Consider the following 23,343-nt stretch of genomic DNA (forward strand, 5'->3'; position numbering starts at 1 on the left):
GCTCTCCGGCACGCCCTCAACTGGCTTCTTCTCACCCCTGGCTCGCTTCCCCACACCCCTGCCCCTGCTTCCTGGGAACACCTCAAATCAGCTACTGCCCCTTGAATCCTTGTCACGGGGTCTTCCTGTGGAGCAACTCAACCCAAGACAGGGGGCTCAAACCCTTTGGGTGTTTGTTTCCTGCTCTGTGAGACAGGGAGGCTGACGTGCACCTGGGACGTTGGCCAGGCACCCGCACATGGGGGTGAGGCTCCCACACCAGGCCCAGTGCTCAGTGGGCACCAGGTCTGCACCCTCTCATGCACATGGGGTTGTGTGTGTGAGAGAGACAAAAGCTCCTGTCCCCTCATATGGCCCAGGACAGCAGAACTTTTCTGTTGCTGCCAATCAAGTCCCACAGGTAAGCCAATCCCTCAGGCCCGACCATCCCCGATGCTCTTTGCTGAACACCTGCCAGGTGGCCTACCATGCTGGCAGCAGAGGGCTCCCTGGGGACCTCCTGATGCAAGGATGGGCCAGAAGCAACAAGTGGTCTGGCCTTCTGAGTTCCTCTGAGATAAATAAAAATCGTGCTTGCTCCCAAGCACGGAGCCAGGCACCGGCTAAGACTTCCCATGCGCCGTCTCGTCTCATCCTCGCAGCAGACCACAAGCGACTAGCTTCCTCCTCTTCGTGCTCAGGAGCCGAGGCCTCAGAGAGGGTGGGCCACTTTCCCAGGCTGTCCCAGCCCGGCAGGAGTAGCAGGGACAGGAATCAGGCCTTGTCAGCCCAACCAAGCCCAGGCTCCTCGGGAGGCAGGAAGGTGCCATGTTTCCCTCAGATGCCCTGTGCAGTCTCTTCACAGAGAAGGATCTGAGGAACGAGCTCTGGGCCGAACAGAACCAAATACATCTCCTGGGGGAACTAGATCCTGTTTCCTGTGGGACGCAGAGCCCTTGAAGGCGTTCCTGCGGCCCCACTCCTGGCACCCAGCCTGGCACAGGGTGATGCTTAGGCAAGGTTTGTGGGCCCGTCAAGGAGGTAATAGCTAATATTCCTGTGGAATTTACACTGTGGCCCCAATCTGCTGTAGGAGATGCACAATACAATTTTCCCATTCTGTTACTCTGGCTGCTTTCTTCCATGAAAATAATCGTTTCCCTCATCAGCTGCCCACTCCAGCCTCCTTCACTCTCTCTCTGAGCTAATCTAAGCATGTCTGAAAGATGCCTCTCCCTCTTGTCCCACTAATTAGAAGGTCCCTTCAGTTCCCCCCTGGATGGGGATGGGACAGCCATTGGGCTGCAGCACAAGTCACAGTCTTCCATTTCCTACAGGCAGGGCTGAATGGCCCCACTGGACAGATGAGTAAGACTGAGACCCAGAGGAGCTAGATGACTTGTTCAAGGCCACTCGGCGGCCTAGAGGCCAACTTAGGGTGGTTTCCAGATCTGCCCAGCCCCAAAACTCACGCCCTTCCTCCACTATCAAATTCCCTTCCCGCCCTGAGATGTTTCCCTTCCCAATACAGTGCGGCCAATGCAGATCTCAGAATGTGTCAAGACAGTGACACCAGATCCGTCACCTTAGGGTGGAATGAAGGGAGCACCTGGGGATCAGCTTACTAATTCGAGGGGCCAATGAATTATTCAGGCCACCATTAACTTGGAGGCCCTCTCAGACTCACCTCTCTTTCCCCTGCTCCAGACCCTCAGATCCTGGACTGCCCCAAGCTCGGCAGACCTGCAGGGGTCCCCCAGTGAGGAGATGCTGGCAGAGCTGGGGTCCTGTCTCCTGCTGGCGGTGGCGCTGCTGGGCCCAAGCCCCAGGGCCCATGCCATGAAAGGTAGGTGCTCACGAGGACAGGCAGGCTCTGTAAGGGGTTGGAGGGTGGCTGCCAGGGTCTCAGGAGGTTTCCATGTAGGAGGCCAGAAAGCAGGAGGCCTTTCTGCGGGGAGTTGACTGAGTTGAGGATGTCTTTGCTTCTGAGACGGTGAAAGACAGTATTTGCAGAGTACCTGTAAATATAATTGCATTTAATCTTCACCACAAACCTCAAGGTGGGCATGAGTCCTCCATTTTACAGATGAAAAAACTGAGGCAGAGAGAGGTTAAGTAACCTGTCCAAGGAGGCATAGTTACCAAGGGCTAAGGGAATGGCTCTGAGAATAGTGGAAGGTTTATTGCACTTCCTCACCGCGAGCCAGGTGAAATCAGAGTTCCTCGTGATGGCATTAGGCATCTCCCATGTTTGACCCCAATCTCTATAAGACATCTAGCCTCGGTCCCCTGTGTCCCTTGGGCACCCTGTGCTCTGGCAGAGGATCATACCCCTTCTGTAAATGCTTCACCCTCTGTCTGGAAGGTCCCTGTTTTCTTTTGCCTTCTGAGAACATGGGACTCACCTATCAAACTCAGGTCAAATACCACCTCCTCCAGGAAGCCTTCCACATCCTTCCATCAGCCTCAGAGGCTCCCACCTGGGAGCTCCCAAAACTCTGTGCCTGACCCTGGCCCCGGGTCGCCTTGTGCTGCTCCAGCCCTGTTGTGTCGTGTGCCTATCTGTGAACAGTATAATTTCACTGGTCTTCAAGGGCTGTGCATGTTGGGGGTGCTGGGCAAGCAGCCCTCAGTACCTGGTTTTCCTACAGGCTCAAGTGGGGCTTAAAGAAGGAAAGGGAAGGGGTGCCTGGGTGGCTCAGTGGGTTAAGCCTCTGCCTTCGGCTTAGGTCATGATCCCAGAGTCCTGGGATCGAGCCCCTCATTGAGCTCTCTGCTTAGCAGGGAGCCTACTTCCCCCTCCGCCCCCACCCTGCTTGCCTCTTTGCCTACTTGTGATCTCTCTCTCTCTGTCAAATAAATAAATAAAATCTTTAAAGAGGAGGAGGAGGAGGAAAGAGAACGGGCCAGTCATTTCATTGGTGGCAGAGGTGGGCTGGGTACCCAGGCGTCTCTCTCCTTCCTGTAGCGGGAGAAGCTAGCTGTTCCTATTTTCCAGCCTCTGGGGCTATAGCAGCCCCAGGGTGACCCTGGGGTTCAGAGCGTCTGAGTCCCGGGGAATAAGGCCTCCCCTTGTGCCAGCACCTGGGGCCTCCTTGGCCACAGGAATTCTGCTCCAACACTCCCAGGGCTTTTCCTGTCCCATGGGCAGGGCTGGGGGCAGGACAAGGACAGACACTGGACAGGCTGTCTCTCTGTCCTCTTGCTGTAAAAGCACGAATCAGGCAGGGTTTCTGCCCGGCCCGCCACAGGGGTCAGGCCTGGAGCCTGGTCAGGACTGAGCTGAGTGTACGTCTGCGGCCATTGAGGGAGTAGCTCTGTCTCATCGGTGCTCACAGCCACCCCATTTCCCAGATGCATGACTGAGGCTTGGGGGGGCTAGATGACTGAGTTTGCACCATTTCCTCCCTCCAAATTGTCCCCAACTAACGACCTTCTTGTCCTTCCTGGTCAAACTCAAACATCACCTTCCCTGTGAATCCTGTTCCTCCCCTAACAGTGCTGGCCCAGCAAGATTAGCCCCCCTTCCCTCAGGCCCCCTACAGCATTGCTGACAGCTGCCCCCATTCCACAGTGAGCTTCCCACCGCCGGCGGGGGGGTGCGTGCTGAGTCAGCCCAGGCCCAGTACATGCTTTTTGGCCTTTTCAGTGAGCAGAGCTAGGAAATTAATTTTTTTTTAAAGATTTTATTTATTTATTTGACAGACAGAGATCACAAGTAGGCTGAGAGGCAGGCAGAGAGAGAGGAGGAAACAGGCTCCCTGCTGAGCAAAGAGCCCAATGTGGGGCTCAATCCCAGGACCCTGAGATCATGACCTGAGCCCAAGGCAGAGGCTTTAACCCACTGAGCCACTCAGGTGCCCCGGAAATTAATTTTTTTAAATAAAAATAAATCTTAAATTCATACTGTCTTTAATACACACTGAAGATCACAAACATTCTATTTAATTTTTTAATTTTATGGTTGTATTGCTCTCCTCTTACGTGGAACATCTTAGCTTCTATTGACATTAACAGACGTGCTTTATTCCAATTTATAAAATACTGTAAGAGAGCAGTTCTGACTGTTACTACAAACAGTAAGTCTCCTGAGTCAAGTTTCAGATTTCTTTGTGCTGCGTTCTGTCCCAGGGACATATCCCACGAGGAAGGGACAGTCCAAAAAGTATATTTCCAAGTCATTTGAGATCATTTTCCCCTATGTGAATGTGTTTCCAACCTGATATGTAGTTAAGTTCTTTCGTTTCAGTTTGGGATTTTTTTAGGGGTTATTTAAAAATGGATTTTCGCTCATTTAAAAATTGTACTAAAAGTAATTTATGATTATAAAGTCAAAATTATAAAACAAGTCGCTTTGAAAGACGTCTAGCTTCATGCCTGTTTCCCTCCCATGTGTTTACTCCTTCCCTTAGCAGAAAATCATTTTTATTTGTTTCCTACCATTGTTTTCTTTAAAAAAAAAAAAGATTTTATTTATTTGTTTGACAGAGAGAGAGAGAGATCACAAGCAGGGGGAAAGGGAGTGGGAGAAGCAGGCTCTCTATTGATCAGGGAGCCCGATGCGGGCCTTGATCCCAGGACCCTGGGATCATGACCTGAGCTGAAGGCAGAGGCTTAACCCACTGAGCCACTTTGGCGTCCCTCTTTTTTTAAATATAAGCAAACACGTGCATATAAGAATGTACTCGTGACTACAGTGAAACAGGCCTGCTCCTCTTCACCAAGGGTGGGGGTATTAGCATTTGCAATTTTCAAATTCCCCACGGCACACGCCTAGGATCCGGCATGTAGTACTGTTGCATCTAAAATTATAGGTCCGCCCGGACGTTTCCATCTCCTCTCCCTGCTTTGTTTTTCCCCGTCGCACTAATCACTCTTCACGACGCTCTGTTTTACTCGCTGTGTGTATCATCTGTGCTCCCATCAGAAGCCCACAGGGGATTCCACGAAGGAATCTTTTGTCTGTTCTGTCCCTGCCGAAACCCCAGCACCTAGAACAGTGCCTCGCCCTCAGCCGGTATTTGTTGAATGAATAAAAGTGTGCTTGATCAGTATTTGAGGATTCAGCAGATGAATGAGCAAACGTACGCATCCATGAATTGATTTAGGTCACGGCCTCATGCTCCCTCACCACATCCCAAAGACCCAGCTTTGTGGCCGGGTCCACCACCCAGGGCCCCAGTGCTGACCGAGCCATTCTTCCCTCTTCTCCAGGTGTCAAATGTGGGGGTGTGCTCTCAGCACCTTCCGGAAACTTCTCCAGCCCCAACTTCCCCAGGCTCTACCCCTACAACACAGAGTGCAGCTGGCTGATCGTGGTGGCCGAGGGGTCCTCGGTGTTACTCACCTTCCATGCCTTCGACCTGGAGTACCATGACTCCTGTGGCTTCGACTACCTGGAGGTGTACAACGGGGCCTCGGGGGACAACGGCAGCCTGCTGGGGAGGTTCTGCGGCCAGGTGCCCCCACCACCCTTCACCTCTTCCTGGCATGTCATGTCTGTCATCTTCCACTCAGACAAGCACGTGGCCAGCCGTGGCTTTTCTGCCGGCTACCAGAAAGGCGAGGAGGGGGGGCCCTGTGGGGATCGGGGGAATGGGGAAGAGAGCCATGGGCTGAGGCAGGGCTTGCTGGCTGCTCCCGAGCCTGGGTGACCCTGCTGCAGCAGCTCGGGGGTCGGGACAGCTTCCAGCGGCGGTCAGGGGGGTTGTGGGTCCCCACCTTCACGGTAGCAGTCCTGGGAACACTGGGAGGGTCTCACTGTACCCAAGGCAAGGCCTCTTGGGCTTGCCACCATCCTTTTTATCCCATGCATGGCATCAGGGTGAAGGGGAGGACACCATGCTGCCCCTGCTGCCCGTCCCTCTGCAGTGCCCTGTCACTTACAGGCACAGGGACCGCCCCCCTCCACCGCACCCCTGCACCTCCCCCCAGTCCTCTGGAGTAGAAGTTGCACGAGGGCCATCTGTGTGGAGCTGGTGACACTCTCCCTCCCCAAGCCTTACCTAATGCCCCTTACCTTGCGGAGCCCTGCCCCTCCCTCCCTCAGCCTGGAAACTCACCCCTTGGTTTAGTGAGGGGAGCAGAGGCTTTGCTCTCCTCCCCTTTCCTCCTGTCTCCTAGCCTCTCTGCATACACTCAAACCTCTTCCCTTCTCCCAAGGCCTTACTCATGTCAGCTCAAGCCAGACACCCGCAGATGCTCCTGGGGCACAGGGTTCCACAAACAACAATAGGGAGGCTCCAGTGGGACACCCCTCCCTGAGCTGGCTTTAGAGGCACAAAACTAAAACACAAGAATCACAGACCGATCTCAATATGGTTTTGGAGTTTTGGACTCTTCAGTTTTTAAAATGTTAGGGTATCAAAGTTATAATACCGTAAGCAGTGTTTTCCAAATTTTTAAAAACAGAAGTACCATTAGACCAAATGGAAGCTTACGTTAATCCCTTATATAGAAAAGAGGTAAAGGGAGTATTTTCTTGGTATGCATTTATTGTATTTTGTAAGTTCACATTTTTAACACTTGCTTATTAGAAGCCAATCACTGAAAACAGAAGTCAATACGATGGCCTCCAATAAGTGAAATTTTTGCATATAACCTGTGACTGTGGATGCTATCGTCCAGAGCATTAAAAAGAGCTTGAAGATAGCATAGGAGTGAAATTTGCCTCACATGCAGGCAGATAGATGTCCCGGGGGGCGGCTGCAAAGCTCCAGAACACAGCTCGAAAGCTTCTGCTAAGGGTGTTACATGGAAAATGATCTCACAGACTGTCAAAACCTGCTGTCTCATTTCACAAACAATGAAGAGCAGAGAGGGGGTGTGCCTTCCCAAGGTGACACAGCTGAGAGTGGGAACACCAGGACAGAAGTGTTAGCTGCCCCACCCAGAGCAACGCGGGCTGCACAAAGCCAAGCCTTGGGGCGAGATTCTGAAATCTTGGGAAACCAGGTTGCTCCCCCCCAACTACCTCCCCAGCCTCCAGCTGGTGGGGACATTCATCACCACCCACCTCCTGGCTGGATGGGCAGTGCTGGGCTCCAGAAGGCTCTCTTTCATCAGCCTCAGAGACTCTGCACGAGCCTGTGCCTGCTGGTTCAGGCTGGGCAGGTCTTCTGACCTCTCGTACTCCCACGCAGCTCAGGGAAGCTGTCACTTGCCCAGGGTCGCACCCATTATAGAGGACAGAGCTGAGGACGGACACCTGTCTTCAGACTTCAAGCCCATCTCCACTTCACCAGATCCTCTCTGCAAGCCTCCGTTTCCTCTGTTAGGGAGCTTTGGGAACATTCCTGAACTCTGTGCGCAACGGGCCTGGTAGGAGGGGACAGTGAAAACCACAAGGTCAAGTGCCCAGGCTCTGCAGCCAGGCAGGTCCTGCCGTCCCTGTTACCAGCTGGTGGCGGGGAGGAGGTGCCTGCCATCAAGGCCCCGCCCAGGTTCCTGGGCCACATCACTTCAGTGGCTCCTGCCAACCTCCGCGTCTCTATGTGAAGGCTTCTTCTGAAATCTCAGCAGATTACCTCCTGCCTTCACAGCCCTCAGCCTGGACTCTCGGGAGCTGGGGCATGAATGCCCCAGCGCCCTTTCTCTCAGGTCACATAACTCTGAGTGGGCGCCTGACGCCATTCCCAGGGTTCCCCAACAGGGCTCAGCAGCTGGCTTGACAATGCCCTTTACTGGCCCTTCTATCTCCCACATAGAGTCCTTGTGCTCACACTCTTGTCTCAGGGCCGGTCTGGGTGAACCCAGACTCCCCCAGGTAAGTTACTTACCTCCTCCGCGCCTCCATCGTCACAACCGTAAAACGGGGAGAACCACTGCGCATTCCCCTAGGGTGATGGTGTTGGTGTCAAAAGACTGTGTCATTGCCAAGTGCCAGGTCTGTGCCTGCCCCTTAGCAAGCGCTCAGTGATGGTGACAAGGTTCCCATGGAATACCCATGGGGGAGGCAGGTTGGGGGATATCCAGCTCCCAAGGGAGGGGTTTGGGGGGCCACGGGGAGGAAGAAAGATCAGCTCAAGAGGACTTCTTTGCAGATGTGTGTGGTGGCGTCCTGACGGGCCTTTCAGGGATCCTCACCAGCCCCGAGTACCCGGACAACTACCCCAACAACGTGGAGTGCCACTGGGTGATCCGGGCCTCCGGCCCCTCCACCGTCAAGCTGGTGTTTATGGACTTCCAGGTGGAAGGCAATGAGGAGTGCACCTATGACTACGTGGCCGTGCTTGGGGGACCTGGCCCCGCCCACGGGCATCACTACTGTGGCAGCACGCGGCCCCCCACTCTCATGTCACTGGGCCACGAGCTGCAGGTGATCTTCAAGTCTGACTTTAACATTGGAGGCCGGGGCTTCAAGGCCTACTACTTCTCAGGTAGAAGGGGCTGGGGCCGTACCTCGAGTCTCTGCATGTTGTGTGTGTCCCTGCCCAGCCAGTGCCAAGGTAGAAGCATGTCACCTCCTCTGTGAAGTCTTCCCGAATGGCTCAGAATTAGTCCAATCTTTCAACTCCTTCTGGAGGTTGTTTGTTTTTGTTTTTGTTTTCGCAGTGTTAATCTAACATTTATCATTTATGTTTGTGGTTGGCACGGTTGATCTGCCCTATGAGCTCCTGTGGGTTTGTCTCTGTACCTGCCCCATAAAAGGGATTCAATGTTTCTACAAATGAATGAATGAACCCTTGACAGTGAAATGAACTAGACAGTGGAGGAGATGGAGAAGGAAATAGACGATGACAACCCACTGTGATCTGTGTTAACAGTAAGAATCACGGATGACTTCCTGGAGGAGGAGACAATTGAGTAGTGCTTTGAAGGAGTTAGCCGGAGGCAGAAGGAAGGGAAGGGTATTCTGGGCAGAGATATCAGCATACCTGAAGGCAGGAAGGACAAAGAGGGTTTAGTAAGGCTCGGATGCTAGGCTTTGTTTGGGAAAGCTAGAAGGTAGGGCTGGATGTAGGGCAGTGAGAAAATGAACAAGGTCATGTCATGAGCCACCTGTCTGTCAAGTCCAAGTTTGGACTCAACTCCAAGGACAAGTATTAGGTCTGGCGATTGATTCCTACCAGGACCAGTCCTTGTGAAGTGGACTGCCAATTGGAATGAGAGTCCTGGCCTTCAGCTAGTTTCCGTTTAAAGCAGGCTTTGGGATCAATTGGCTGGTTGGCCAACCATGGTGCCCACCACCCACCAGGCTGGATTTAGGACCTTTATGGAGCCCACTGCCCAAGAGGGTGACAGTCTCCACCTTTCTCATTGTTATCCCTTCTGTCCCACTCTCCCCAACCCAGGAGAATGCCAGGAGGTGTACACAGCCATGCGGGGCAACTTCTCCAGTCCCCAGTACCCCAGCGCCTACCCTAACAACATCCACTGCCACTGGACCATCCGCCTGCCTCCGGGCTACCGGGTCAGGCTGTTCTTCCTGGACCTGGACCTAGAGGGTCCCAACAGCCTGACCAGGACCTGTGACTTCGACCATCTGGCGGCCTTTGATGGGGCCAGCGAGGAGGCCCCCCTGCTGGGGAATTGGTGTGGCCACCACCTGCCAGCACCAGTCACCTCGGGCCACAACCAGCTCTTGCTTCTGCTGCACACAGACCGCAGTACCACCCGAAGGGGCTTCTCCGTGGCCTACATTGGAGGTCAGCTGCGGGGGAGGGTGTTGGTGTGCTAATGGCAGTGATGGGGGCCAAGTCTGGGGTCCTTCACAGCTTCCTCCCTCCATCCTACCAATCTCTTCTCGGGAGGCTACAGCATCACTGACTGCTGCCCTGGGACCCCTGAGAACTCACCGATGTGGCCCTTGCTTATTTCCACCACACAGAGCCATGCCTTTCCAGCTTCCAACTCCACGTGCCCTAAGTACCCCCTTCTCTCTCCTTCCCCCTTGGGCCCCTGGCATCTCTCATGCATGGTTTGTCCTGTGTATCCAGGGTTAGTACACAAAATATGGCCATATTCCTTATGATAAACAGTTGGTATAACCATGGAGATGTGGACAGGCTTTGCTTGTATCGGTCATAAATCCTGACTGGCAGTGGCTTAGACATGGCTTTTGTTTTCCTCACATAACAAGAAGTCTGGAGCTAGGGAGCTGCTTTGTTGGGTTAGGGACTTAACAGGGTCTCAGCTGGTTTCTCTGGGATTCTCTTGACCTCATGACTGCAAGATGGCTGCCACAACTCCAGACATCATGTCCATATTCGAGGCTGGAAGACCATAGATGAGATGCCAGCTACAAATGTCCCATCATCAGGAAAATGAAGGCATTCTCAGAAGTCCTTAAAAGAATTTTTGGTCTTGATATTTGAATTTGGTCAGGTGTCATGCTCAGCTGCAGAGGCAGCTGAGGACTTTGGCACTGGGTTTTTCCAGCTTCTGTAGTGCCTGTTAGATTTGCCTGCCAGCAGCCTTCCCCATCTCTCCCCTCTTCCCGCCACGCTTCCCTAGCCCATGGGCCCAGAAAAACCCCTGCTCTGGACCCATTTTACTCTCTACCTGAGGAGGCGAAAGCTTCTTATTGTGCTTGCTATGGAAAGGGAGGTGCAAAGAGAGGAAACACTTCACTGTAGTCCCATGGGCCGGGGGTGGCGGGGTGGGGACAGCTAAGACTAGAACCCCTGCCTGCCTTCTTTGTGGCCCAGCAGGGCCCAGGGGGAGGGAGCCAGGGTTTAGCTCAGACAGACCAGGGCCACATCCAAATGCTGCTATTACCGACCATCCAGTGGCCTCCTCCTTGCAAGGGGTCGATTAAAGCCCTCTGCAGGCGATCATTCAGATGAAAAGAGGGAACAGGGGACATCCTTGCTGAGGGTGGATTTCTCTCCCTCACGCAGGCATCTAAAGCCTGGTCTGCTTTCAAACATCTTCCCTCTGTCCTTAGCCCCTACACAAGTGGTCATGGGGAAGGACAGGGCTGCGCCCCAGCGAGCTAGTGGGCTGGTCAGACCCATCCTCCAGGGCCCCAAGTGGCTCAGTCCATAACCTAGGGGAGGAGAGCTGTCCCTTGGGAGAGCGACCCCTCCTAGGGTTTCACTCCAGAGAGCCGGGGACACTGAGTCTGTCACAGCTAGCCGCCAGGTGGTTTTTCTTCTCTGCGGGTCTCAGTTATCCCACCTGTAAAATGAGGAGACTGGGTGAAGGACCTTTAAGGTCCCCTTTGGTTCTGATAGTCATATTTCCAGGCCTGGGTCCTCCCTCTCCCAGCAATGTGGGATCTTGGACAAGCCCCTTCTCCTTCTAGAGCCTACAGAGCCCGAGGGTGGGGCAGCTCTGAACCCGACTCTGTTCCAGGGGCAGGAGCCCCCACTCCCACCCGCCCCACCCCCCTGCCCAGATTCCTGTGGTACCCCAGAGCCGGACAGGGGCACTCGTGCTGGGCGAGTCTCCAGAGGTGGCCCAGGCTGCCAGTGGCCTCCCGGCTAGTGGACAACCTCAGCATCAATCAGGGTGCTGCGCCGTTCAGCACTGCCAAGATCATTGTGGGAGACAGCGGGCCCATAAATCGCTAACTGCCCAGACACCAGAGGCTGAAATATGTCTGAGGCATTTCCTGGAGAGGGTCTAAGAGTTCCGGGGCTCTGCCTGCCCACTCTTCCCTTGCCTGCCCACTGGCCGCCCCTCCTTTCCCCTCCACTCCCCCCCCGCAGCCCGCACTGCCCCCCGCACCATACACACACGCATACTCCAATATACCCGGACACAAAAGCTGCACTGTCTGGCCCTGGAGGGCTGCAGGGGCCCCCCAGAGAAGATGGGGGGATCAGCGATAAAATCCCGGCTCAACCCCTGCACACAACTTCACCTCTCAGAGCTTCAGTTTCTAGAAGTGTAAATTGGGTTTCGTTGTGTCCACCGCATGGGGTCATTGTGGGGAGAGAGTGGGGCTTCCTTCTCCGCCATTTGCAAAGCTGCCATTCTGCCCCACCGCCATACATACTCTGCCTTTCCCTGTCCTGCTTCTCTGCTTGATTTTCCTTCAGCCCGCTCTGACACTTCTTTCATTTTACGTACATATTGCCCCCTTGCCCAACTAGAATGTCAGCTCCAAGAAGGCAGGAAGTTTTGGCTATTGGGGTTGGGTTTTTTTCCCCATTTCTTTCTCTGTGGTGCTTAGAATAGTGTCCTGCACGTAGTAGGCCATCAAGAAATATTTGTTAAATCGTTGAATGAATTGCTTGGCACATGGTAAGGAGATCAGCACATCGTAGCTCTTCTTATGATTAAGAATATTCATTCATTCATTCACTCACTTACTCACTCACTCACTCACTCGCTCACTCACTCATTCACACAGAATTTGCAGCACCTGCCAAGTTCGGTGCCGGGCTGTGAGGACACCAGAAGGCCAGGTGCCTGCCATGGGGAGCTCCTTGTCTGATGGAGTGAAATGGAGTAACACACATGAAACATCCCCATTGGGCTGCATAGATGTCTCCCGACTCTGGGCCCCGGTTTTCCCACACACCACCCCTTAGATGGGGTCTCAGGGCGGTGGGGGCCGACTTCCTGCCCCTAAGGCCTCCAGTGGCTCCTTCCCTCCATCCCCAGTCGTGCCCATGAACGTGAGCTGCTCCCGCACGGACTTCCAGATCCTGATCTCCGCACAGGCGCTGGCGCCCCTGGAGCGGACCAAGGTCTACCTGGGCAGCCGCAACTGTGCCGCCCAGGAAGTCGGCGGCACCTTCCGGATCCAGGCCCGCTTTGACACCTGCGGCACTGAGTCTCAGGTAGGGGTTGGGGGTGGGGGGTGCGGTGGGGAGGGCAGGCAGGAGGGAGTGGGTCTGACCCCTGCTGAGAAGCACCTGCCATTCCTGAGAATTCAGCTTCTCTTCCTGGCTCAGTGACCACACCACCAAACTGGATCAGTGTAGACACGACAAAGAACTCAGACAGGAGACAGAGAAGGGAGCCCTGCTGTGTAACCCAGCGACAACCCTATTGAAGACTCCTCCTGCAAGGCCCAGACCCTGACCATCCCTGGAAGCCTTCCTGATGTTCCTTCCCTTCTCCCAGGAACTCCCCATCACCCAGGCCTCACCCCTTCAAGACTCAGAGCTGCTGGAGCCCAGCTGCCTCCAGCTGCCCCTTCCCCAGCCTGTGATCCAAAAGCTGCCTCCAGCTGCCCCTTCCCCAGCCTGTGATCCAAATGGCCCCTGTGCTCCACAGAACAAAAGGGCCTTTCACGTAACAGGATCCACTTCCCTCCAAAGGCAGCATGGCTTATAGATGAATTTTTTCCACTCTCCGTATATTTTCAAGGCCTTGACCCCAGATCTGGGGCCCTCAGAGTCCCTGGGCTGTGGCCCAAGTATCTCAGATGTCTGCATTCTTAGGGACGAGTGAAAGGGGAAAGGAGAGATGCCCCGCTTCCATGGAGAGCCCCCCCCGCCCCCGCACACACCTTGGTATCCGGGGATGTGCCAGACTAACTTGGCAGAAACCATGAGCTTTCCAGCAAACTGTACCACCCTGCCCCCCACATTAGCCAGATGTCCCCTCCAGCCCACCGGTCCACTCCCCCAGCCTCCGGCAACCTCTGTCCTTTTGACCTGAAGAGAGAAGTGGGGGCAGTCTTGGCCACCAAGAAGATCTCCCCTCACCCTGACTCCGTGCCCTAAATCCCCCAGGAGTTTTCTGTGGACACTCCACAGAGTCATGAAATGACGAGGACAGAGAATCCCAGAGGCAGGGAACCATGAAGCAGAGAACCAGGAAGTATGACGGACACTCAGAGGCTCCGAGGCTGGAACCACCACCGTAACTTGGAGCCACAGAATCACAGAATCTTGGGGCTAATACCATAGAAACATAAAGGCCAAGCACCTTAGACTCCTGGATTCCTAGTGTCGCCTTTGTATGTCCTAGATGCACGAAGACCCGTCTCTGCCCCGAGCTGCTCTCAAAGAGGCACAGCTCGAACAGCCCAAGGCAATGCCAACCTTCCTGTGCATCTCTTAAAAAACACTGGAGACTGGATTTCGTAACCGTAACAGTGCATCTTGTGTGACTGGCTTTTCCCCTTCAAGTCTCTCGCACACCAAAACCCCCTAAAATTTCCACTTTATGTGATTTTTTTTTCCTCCTTTCTTTATCACGTGGACTGACTTTACTGGGTCCCCTTCCACTCACAGGCCCCGTCTTCCTTCGCCCAGTGTCCCAGTTCTATACCACAAAAATCCAGGACACCGGTCCTCCTTAGAGGGTGTAGGGACAGACAGGTTGAGGGCACAGATGCAGAAGCCTCCTTTGTGGATGTGGAATCAGAGCATTTTGGAAACCCCTTTGTAACTCAGAGGGGTGGCCCAGTGTCTAGGAACGCCAGGTTCCTACTGCTCCTGCCTGCCCGCTCCATGTGAGACAACTTAACTTGTCTAGAAGCTTCATCTCAGAAGTGCCACCACTGGATGTGGGAGGCCAGGTAGCCTGAGGGGTGTAACAGCTGCTGTGGACATGGGGTGGGTGGGGAGAGTAGCCCAGTATAGCCCCCTTCCCTGGACCCCACCAGACTGCCCATCACAATGCTGTCCCTCGGATCCTGGCCCGAACACCCCATGGTCTTCTTAGCAACTTGATTCCTGCCTCCCTCATCTGCAGGGGTAGGGAAGGCCACTGGGATGTGTACCCCTCATTTCACTCCTCGATGGCTCTTCCTAACCATGGGTGGTACCACTGGGATGGCCAGGGACTCAACAGGAGGGACACACCATGGCTGCAGGCGTCATTGGGGGGAAGGATTCCAGGAGGAAGGTCCTATAGCCAAGGGATAGAGCTTCCGACCAGGAGGCAGGAAACTTGGCTTCAGGACCCAGCTCTGGGCAAAGTACTGCCTTTGTTGAGCCTCAGTAGTCACATCAGTAAATTGCCAAAAAGGGAGATTGAACTAGATGCTTTAAAGCCCACTTTGGTTCTACCGTCTTTGGTTCGAGTGAGGCCCTGCAGCTAAGAGCTGGGAAGATCCAGGTGAGCGCACATTCCCTGTCACTTTGTCATGTGACCTCAGACAAGGGATTTAACTTCCAGGCCTCAGTTTCCTCATCTGTGAAATGGGGATATTAATGGTACCAATAAGGGAGGGTCATAGTGAGAACAAAATGAGATAACATACTTAAAACAGAGCCTGGAACGAGGCAGATGTTTTTGCTGTTACTATCTTTCATAGACCCCCGTCTCCTTGAAGCCAGAGCAAGCGTGGACCCATCAGATTTGATATCCTTCCAGACACCCCATAGTGTCCCTTTTACAGGTGGGGACATTGAGGTTCCAAGTGGGGAGGGAGTCGGTGGCCAAGCTGGGCCTAGAACCCAGGCTCTTAGAGTTCTTCTTTCTCCCTTGGCACTAGAATCTCCTAGAATCCCCAACTATCTAGAGGCACAGGGTCAGGCCTGGCCCCTTCAGGTGTGAGTGACTGTCCCTTGACCCCCACAGAGGAGGAACAACACCTCGGTGATCGTCAGTGTGCTGTACATCGACTTCTCGGCTGGTGGGCAGGAGGACATCCATGAGTATGAGGTCCGCTGTGAGCCACGGCGCAAGGAGGCTTCTGTCCACCTGCTCTCTGGCTCCGACTGGCTTGGGCCCTATGCTGCCACAGCCGAGCACCTTCAGGAAGCGCCCCCCAGGGATGAGGTGGAGGCCCCGGAGGGCCCTGTGGCCATGGTGGCTCAAGACACCAGCGACATTGTCTTCCTGGGCCTTTGCATCCTAGCCGGAGTCCTCATGGTCATTGCCATCGTGGTCCTGATGCTGCTGTGAATGGGCAGGGAGCTGCATGCAGTCTTCCTTGGGGGGCAGCTTGGGGTCCCACAACAGGGGCAGGGCCGGGTGTCATCGCCTTGTTGGCGGCTACTGGCAAGTCACCGTCCCTCTCTGAGTCTCACTTTCCTAAGGAGGATCCATGTGCCCTCTACCTCACAGAGTTGGCATGAGGCTCAGAGAAGAGCCTGAATGGATCCGAACCTTGTAAACTATGGCATGTTGTGTGTGTGTGATTGTTACCGATTTCAAAGATAGTCTGCTATTGAAAGAAGTCTCCGGTGTGTGTTACTTGCCAATGTGGAGAGCTGGAGACAGAGGGTAAAACTGACCTTCCATAAATACACAGAGCTTCACCAACTCGGGATAAAAATAAGGGCATCTCTTATTTTTCCAACTCACCGCTATTCGCAAGCCTTCATTGGCAGGAAGCTCAGTAACCGTCCAGGGCCCTCCACTCTCCGGAACTGACTCAGGAACCTTGAGGACTTGGTCCCCAGCAGACCCTAACCGCCTCCAAACTCCAGGAACAGAAAGGGAGCTGATGTGGTCATCCCAGCCTCCTCCAGGTGGTGTCGCTGTTGGCGGCTGGTAGTGCGCCCCCCCAGTGGATCCTGTTTGGGGAGGGGGCAGCGAGGCTGCTGGGTGGGATCCCTGTGTCAAACACAGGCAAGCCCACACTATGCACCGCAGGGAGGCTGCAAGCGGAGGACTGGTGTCTCTTTCACGCTGGTGTTTTCCTTACATCGATGGGGGTCCTTGACTCCCCTGATGTTCCCCTTCAGATGAGTTCTCTTTGGAGACTAGGGGCCTTCTCCTGCCATTGGACCTCACTCAGACCTACTCCAGCAACCCCGTGTTTCTCTAAGTTTACCCTGTTGGGGGGCAGGGGTTGGGTTTCCGGAGCTTTCCTGTGAGAGGGGCTCTGGCATCCTCCTGAAAATTGTTCCAGCCGTCCCCAGAGCTCTACGGATCAAGAAGTGGAACAAACTTGTTAATGAAAAATAAACAAAGAAACGCAGTTACAATAACACTGCTTTCCCCTGCCCACCTGTATATTTGCATAATGAATCCCTCACAATCAATAGAAATCTCCACATGGACCCTGCTGACCATGGGTATCAATTAAACATATTGTAGCCCAGTTACAGTTCCTTCAACAACCCAGCCAACATCTGCTTGTTTCCAGCTTCGTCCCCGCTGTTGTAATGGGCTCCAAGCACACAGCAGCGAAGAAGTCAAATGAGATTCCTGCCTTCAGGATGTTTAATTACATCTGGTGTAGTAGTGTCAGGGAGAGGGAGGAGACAGTTGGTAACTTGCAGAGAAAACAAGAGAGAAAACAGAACAAAGTAAAAAATGAATTAAGCAAGGGGAAAAAAGTTGTCTGGACATTAGGAGAAGTGGCTCAAGTCCACGTTCTTCTTATTAATTATGTGAACCTAGGCACTTAGGGGACTTAGATTGCATAAGCCTCGATATACCCATCTGCAAAATGGGACCGCTGTTCATAGCGTGCTGTGAGAACATAGCAACACAATGAGCAAGGGAAGTCTGACAGGGTATTGTGTCAGCAGGGGAATCTTGACTGACATCCTGGCCTGTCGGGGTAGAGGCCCCTAGAGGAGGGGCCCCTTCCTCTTTTTCTCCCACCCACCTTCTCCTTTTCAGACTCCTCCAGATGCTAAGCTAACTTTGCCAGCCTACCAACCACCTGGGTCTCATTTTCTTTGGACAGGACTTGTCACATACCAAATCCTCTTTGAGGGCATCCGCCTTCTTGCCTGCAAGTTGGGGTGATGTGAATAACACCTGCTCCATCAGTTCTGGGGGAGGGGTACTACATGAGATCCTGCATGACCGTGCCCAGCTCCTGAGAAGGATTCAACACACCTCAGTGACTACCTGTGCCCTATGAGCTCACACAAAAGTTCTGGCCTAGAAAGCCAAGTTCTCAGCCCAACTTTGCCCCTGACTTGCTGTGTGACCTTAGGGAGACCACTCCATTCTCTGGCCTCGGTTTCTGTTTTTTGTATGTGACAAGCGTCATTATCACCTCCGATGCCTCCACTGTCATAGCGACTTCCTGCAAGCGCCGACCATGCGGCAAGTTAGGTTGTAGATCCGCTCACTTAAACCTCCTGGTGAGGCAGACAGAATTGCCCCCATTTCACAGATGAGGAAACTGAGGTTTGGGGAGGGAAACGCTTTACCCAAGGTCATTAGGTGATGAAAAGCTGAAGCTTGGCTGAGAGGAAGCTGTTCTCCCCTGAGCTGGGGACTGTGAACCAAGGGGGGCTTTTTGGGACCCCAGGCCCGGTTCTCAAAACCCAAGGACTATGTCTGGTTGGGAAAGGACTGAAATGGACGGCAGGGAGAAGTGGGGCTTATCGTCACGGAGTGTCCAGATCCTGCCACTCTCAGCCCTCTGGGCAGCCAACACGTTGATTATCCTGCCTGAGCCGCGGGAAATGACAGTCTTTATGACAGTACAGTGTCTATTAGAAATGAAAGGGCTGAAATGATACCCATTAGCCAACATGCCCAACCCCAGAAAAGTGTCTATGCATGGCAGATATGGCACAGCTTTCCTGTTCACCGACCAGTGTCCCCTTTGCAGAAAGTGGGGGACTTGGACCGCCCCCACTGGCTATGTGACCTTGGGACTCCCTCCCAGCTGGGAGCTTTGGGTCCTCTCACCAGCCTGTCCCTGTAGGACCAAGTTTACTGAAGAGGAGATCCTTGCTGGATGAGTAAGCCCTTGAAAAATGCCTTCTTGCCTGTGGGTTGGGCAGACCTGGGTTCATTTGCACTCTTCCCTTGACTCTGTGATCTTGGGCAAGTTGCTTCACCTGTCTCAGACTCGGTTTCCTCACATAAGGAACCGGGACACAAGGACTCCATTCGCCGAGTCCCACATCTGTGGTATCATGGTCTCCTGGGGCAGTCCAAGTCGAGGACATTTCCCAAGTGTGTGCTCTGCGCTGCCACTGCACAGACACGGCCCCCCCTCAGGTGCTCACTGGCCACGGGGAGGAACCGGGCATCTCAGGGTCAGGAGACATGCTCCCTGGAGGGACACCGCCAGCCAGGGGGCCCCTCGCTTTTCCCCTGCCCTCCAGTTTCCCCGACGCACCTCAGGCTGAGCCCGGAAGGACGCGGTCTATGTGGTCAGCTTCCTAGGACACAGAGCAGGGTGGAGAATATGGACAGCAGATCTTGATGGGCAAAGAGGGACCAGCACAGAAATAAACAGTATTTTCCTTTTTTTTTTTTTAGATTTTATTTATTTATTTGAGGGACAGAGAGAATGAGAGAGAGAGAGACAGCATGAGAGTGGGGAAGATAAGAGGGAGAAGTAGACTCCCCAAGGAACAGGGAGCCCGACGTGGGACTCAATCCTGGGACTCCAGGATCATGACCTGAGCTGAAGGGAGTGGCTCAACTGACTGAGCCACCCAGGTGCCCCACGTGTTTTCCTCTTAAAGACTTTTGGGAACAAGACAAGTTTTAAATTGCTGACTCAGCTTGGGTAAGCACCAGAGGATCCTAGAGGGATGACTCATGCTGCCAGAAAGACACATCAGGCAAAGGAGAGGGAATAGCATCCCAGGCACAGGGAACAGCATGTGCTAATGCAAAGAGGCACGGAGGAGTACATCACGATAAGGATGGGAAGAAGGCTGGGGAGATGGGCTTGGAAGTATGTTGGGGTGAAGGTAGGAAGGTGGGATGGGAAGTTACTTTTTAGAACACCTGGATGGCATCTGCAGCTTCTCTCAGAACAAGAATGGAAGCAGCCCCCTGTGTCCTTGGCTTCAGAATGAAGACACCCACTGGACCAGCAAGGTCAAGAAAATACTCTACTTTGTCATCGATGTCTTCTCTTGGAAACCAGCCGCCACGCAGAAGGGCTCTGGGTCTCTGGGCACCATGCATGCTGTCTGGGAGTAAACCACGTTGGCACAGTGAGCCAAGCCCTGGGTTCACGTCTGTCTCTCTCACCTCCTGGCCTGGTGATGCTGGTCTGCAAATCCACCAATTCTCTGGGCCTCCTTCAAGAGTCACTTCCCCGGTACCTGCCAGGATCCCGGACACTGCTCCAGCTCTGCCACCAGCTTTCCCTAACAGCTCCACATCTCGGTTTTCTCATCTGTCAATTGAGACAACACCTAGAACATTCGCCGCAATGTACTCTCTGCCAGGCGTTGTTCAAAAGGGTTTTGTATTTCTGTTTTCATTTAATTCTCTAAACAGTAGTGATTTTCATTCCCTCCAAGAAAGAAGTCGAGGTGGGATTCAAACCCAGGCAACAGATCTGGCTGCCGAGCCCAGATCTTAGGGTAGAGCAGTTGAGGAGAGTCTGTAGAAACAGGTCGCAACTGTCACTCACGTTTGTAGCTGTAACAAGTTGTGTGTTAGACAATAATACTGAATCCTTTGTTACTCTCAGAATCTAAGCATTTTCTGTAAGTCCTTGTAACACTGCTGTGAGAGGAGTATGGGTATGAGTCCCATTTCACTGATGAGGAAACTGAGGTACTGAGAAGTTAAATAGTTTGCTTGAGATCACAGCTAATAGGTCCCATTAGGTGAAGGTTAGTGTCGAGAGCCAGGAATTACCTTATTTTTTCTTTTAAGATTTTATTTATTTATTTGAGAGAGAGAAAGAGAGAGCACATGTAGGGGGAGTGGCAGGCAGAGGGAGAGAGAGAAGCAGGCTCTCCGCTGAGCAGGGAACCTGATGCGGGGCTCGATCCCAGGACCCTGGGATCATGACCTGAGCCGAAGGCAGACTCAGCCCACTGAGCCACCCAGGCACCCCAGGAATTAGTTTAGAGACTTCGGATGTGTTTGCTTGTTTAGGCTTCACAAAGGAGGCACAGAGGCTGTGTTTCTGACCCATGGTCATATGGCTGCTTAGTGATGCCATCAGGCCTCTGAACAGGCGGCCTGACTTCAGAGTCCCCGCTCGTCAGCAACGGCCCCCACTCTTCTTGGCACAATGCCTTGTGGTGCGCAGCAGCTTGGTTAAGTAGAGACCAGTCTCAGTGTGAAGCTGCAAAATGGGACCCGGGCTTCCGAGGTCCGACAGGCCCCGACGAACTGCAGCCTGTCACAGATGCTTTGTCAGTGCTCCAGGCTGCTGCCAATGTTGTCGCCAGGGGCCTGGGCGTCCCCGGCCTGCCTGTCCTACCCATGCAGTCGCCAGAGCACACGGCGCCCCAGCCAGGCCCGGCTGCTCTGGATACCCAGCCTCACCACCTCCCAGCGCTGGTCCACATTCCCCTCCAAAGTCAACGCCATCCTGGCTGGCTTCCCTCCTGGAGAATCAGTGGGGCTCACTGCCCTCTGCTGGCTTCGTCCAAGCCCACCGAGACTCCGGGAGCTGCCGGCACTTTGGGGAAGGCTGCTATGGTTATCTCTCTGCCCCAGCCCAAGCTGGGCTAGCACCCCACCCATGCCCAGAGCATCCCTGGCTGTAGTCGTGGGGGGCTCCTCCGCCAAGAGCCCTGAGGGAGATAGAACAGCAGGGGCTCCCAGTCCCTGAGCCGTCTGAACACTCTTGCTCTCAGGGACCACCCCACTTTACAAATGAGAACGCTGACAGGATTGCCGGAGACCACCCAACTGGGAACTCGTGGGACGGGGACTTGAGCCCAGTTCCTTCTGGGGGCTCTTTCCTCAAAATCAGAACCACACAGACTCTTCCAGATGGCCCCCTGGTCTTTGTGCTGCAGACCTTCAGAGTACTTATTCAAGACTTTGAGTGCCTGGCCCCGAACTGGTAGGTGTTGGGGAAACCGTGCCAGTGGAAGCAGCGTGGGGAGACCTGCCCATAAACCACCAGTAACACAGAGCAGGTGAGTAGAAGAGCCCACACTGCCTGGAAGCAGCCAGGGGCCCTGAGACGGTGAAGCCCGGGCAGGGTCCTGGGGGATGAGAAGACCTGAAACAGGACACAGAGGAGAGAGGCTGGGAATCTCTGGACACAGAGGAAGGCCTGTCAGTCAGGCAACGGCTGGAGATGAGAGATTTGGGAGACTCAGGGGAACCCCAAGTTCACCAGTTGCTCACAGCACAGGGTAGACAAGAACGTGGAGGGGACAAGTCCAGGAAGGGAGGTGGGGACAGAGGCTGACTTTGAGAGACTTCCCATGCAGTGGCCATGTCAGCTCTTGGTCCCCATTTGGTTACGCTCAGGACCCTCTGGCGTATAAGGGGCTCCCCAAATCATAAATCCTGTACACTGGCTTTATAGCTAAAGCCTGGAGAGCAGGTGATTAGCCTAAGGTCCCCTAGAGGAGCCAGAATCACACCTGGGTCACCTGACTCCATGGGACACTCTGTCCCCGCAGCACAATCTCCACGCCCTTCCTCCTTTCTGGGGTCTGAGTTCCCACCTGATCACTGTGGGGGGCAATCAGGGCCACAAACCCTGGGGATTCCCCTGGCAACTCTCTTGACCAAGCCCCGCCCCCAACACCTGGGCCAGGGAGTTTCCCGTCTTTGAACTCAAACACAAACCCCAAACAGAAGCTGCCCCACACCTGAGCTCCAGGAAAATGCAGGTTGAGCCAGTGGGTAGTGCACACTTTTTGGCTCACACCCAGGAGAGGAAAGGAAGCTGTTTGAATAAAAACTTTCCTGGACAGGTGCCCAAACATTCTTTGATCCTCACACCCGTCCTGAGAAAAGGGACTGCCCATTTTACATAGGGGGAAACTAAGGCCCGAGAGGTGAAGGGTTGTGGTCCAGGTCACAGAACAATGACATTCTAGGATCAGAAACAAGTAGACCCGGGAGGCGGCACGTGGTGCCACACATCAATAAATGTCCCCCCTCTGATGATTGTAGATGGTGAGAGTGGAACAGAGGAGCCACTGAAATGGAGTCTTTCAAAAATGCACAGCGGTGAGGAGGCAGAACTTGGCAGGGGGTGGTTTCTGGGGAAAGGAAAGAGTGAGGAAAGGTCTGGAGGTAGGAAAGCAGGTAGACCATTGGGTTCAATGAGCAGCGAGTGTGGGGAGACCTGGGGCGTGGCGCCCCTCCCTTCCCAGGGGCCTCTTCTCCCCTCCTGTGTCTCCCACCTGCCTCTCTCAGCACCAGCTCTGCTGTTGGCTGTTGCTGTTCGGATCTGTCTCGCCCATCCTTCTGGAAGTTCCTGGAGGTCAAGGACCATGTCCCATTCAAGGCTGGCCTGGCACAGAGCTAGAGGCAGTTAGTGAATCAGAGTGAATGATGAATGCGTACACAGGGCCAGCTGTGCTACATCAAACAGCAGCGAAGAGGTTTCTGAACACTAACCATGTGCCCCCAGCTGCGTGGCTAACTACTTTCTCCATGCCCTGTGAGGCCTATTACTTCGTTTTTATTAGGATCATAATCTCCATTTTCTAAATGAGGAAACTGAGGCACAGAGAGGTATAATGACTTGGGTATGGTCCCAGAGCCCACAGTTGCCTTTGAGATTCCAACCGAAGCCATGGCTCATCTGAGAGACTTTGCACACGCTCTCAGCCATGTGGAGAGGGAGCCTCCTTCAAGGCACGTGCACATGCAGGCGCACACACACACACACACACACACATACACCATGAGCAC

General features: G+C 53.9%; 1 protein-coding gene across 1 annotated transcript; it reads left to right on the top strand.

The window, feature by feature from the left end:
- Window positions 1–1,739: 1,739 nt before the first annotated feature.
- On the top strand, window positions 1,740–15,738 carry CDCP2 (CUB domain containing protein 2). Its single transcript, XM_045997331.1, has 6 exons — window positions 1,740–1,825; window positions 5,194–5,541; window positions 8,022–8,357; window positions 9,273–9,626; window positions 12,535–12,713; window positions 15,412–15,738. Exons 1-6 carry the CDS (start codon window positions 1,747–1,749, stop codon window positions 15,736–15,738), a joined length of 1,623 nt encoding a protein of 540 aa, XP_045853287.1. The 5' UTR covers window positions 1,740–1,746.
- The last annotated feature ends 7,605 nt before the right edge of the window (window positions 15,739–23,343 follow it).

The sequence above is a fragment of the Meles meles genome, chromosome 1 (genome assembly GCF_922984935.1).
Source record: "Meles meles chromosome 1, mMelMel3.1 paternal haplotype, whole genome shotgun sequence".
NCBI classification, from domain to species: domain Eukaryota; kingdom Metazoa; phylum Chordata; class Mammalia; order Carnivora; family Mustelidae; genus Meles; species Meles meles.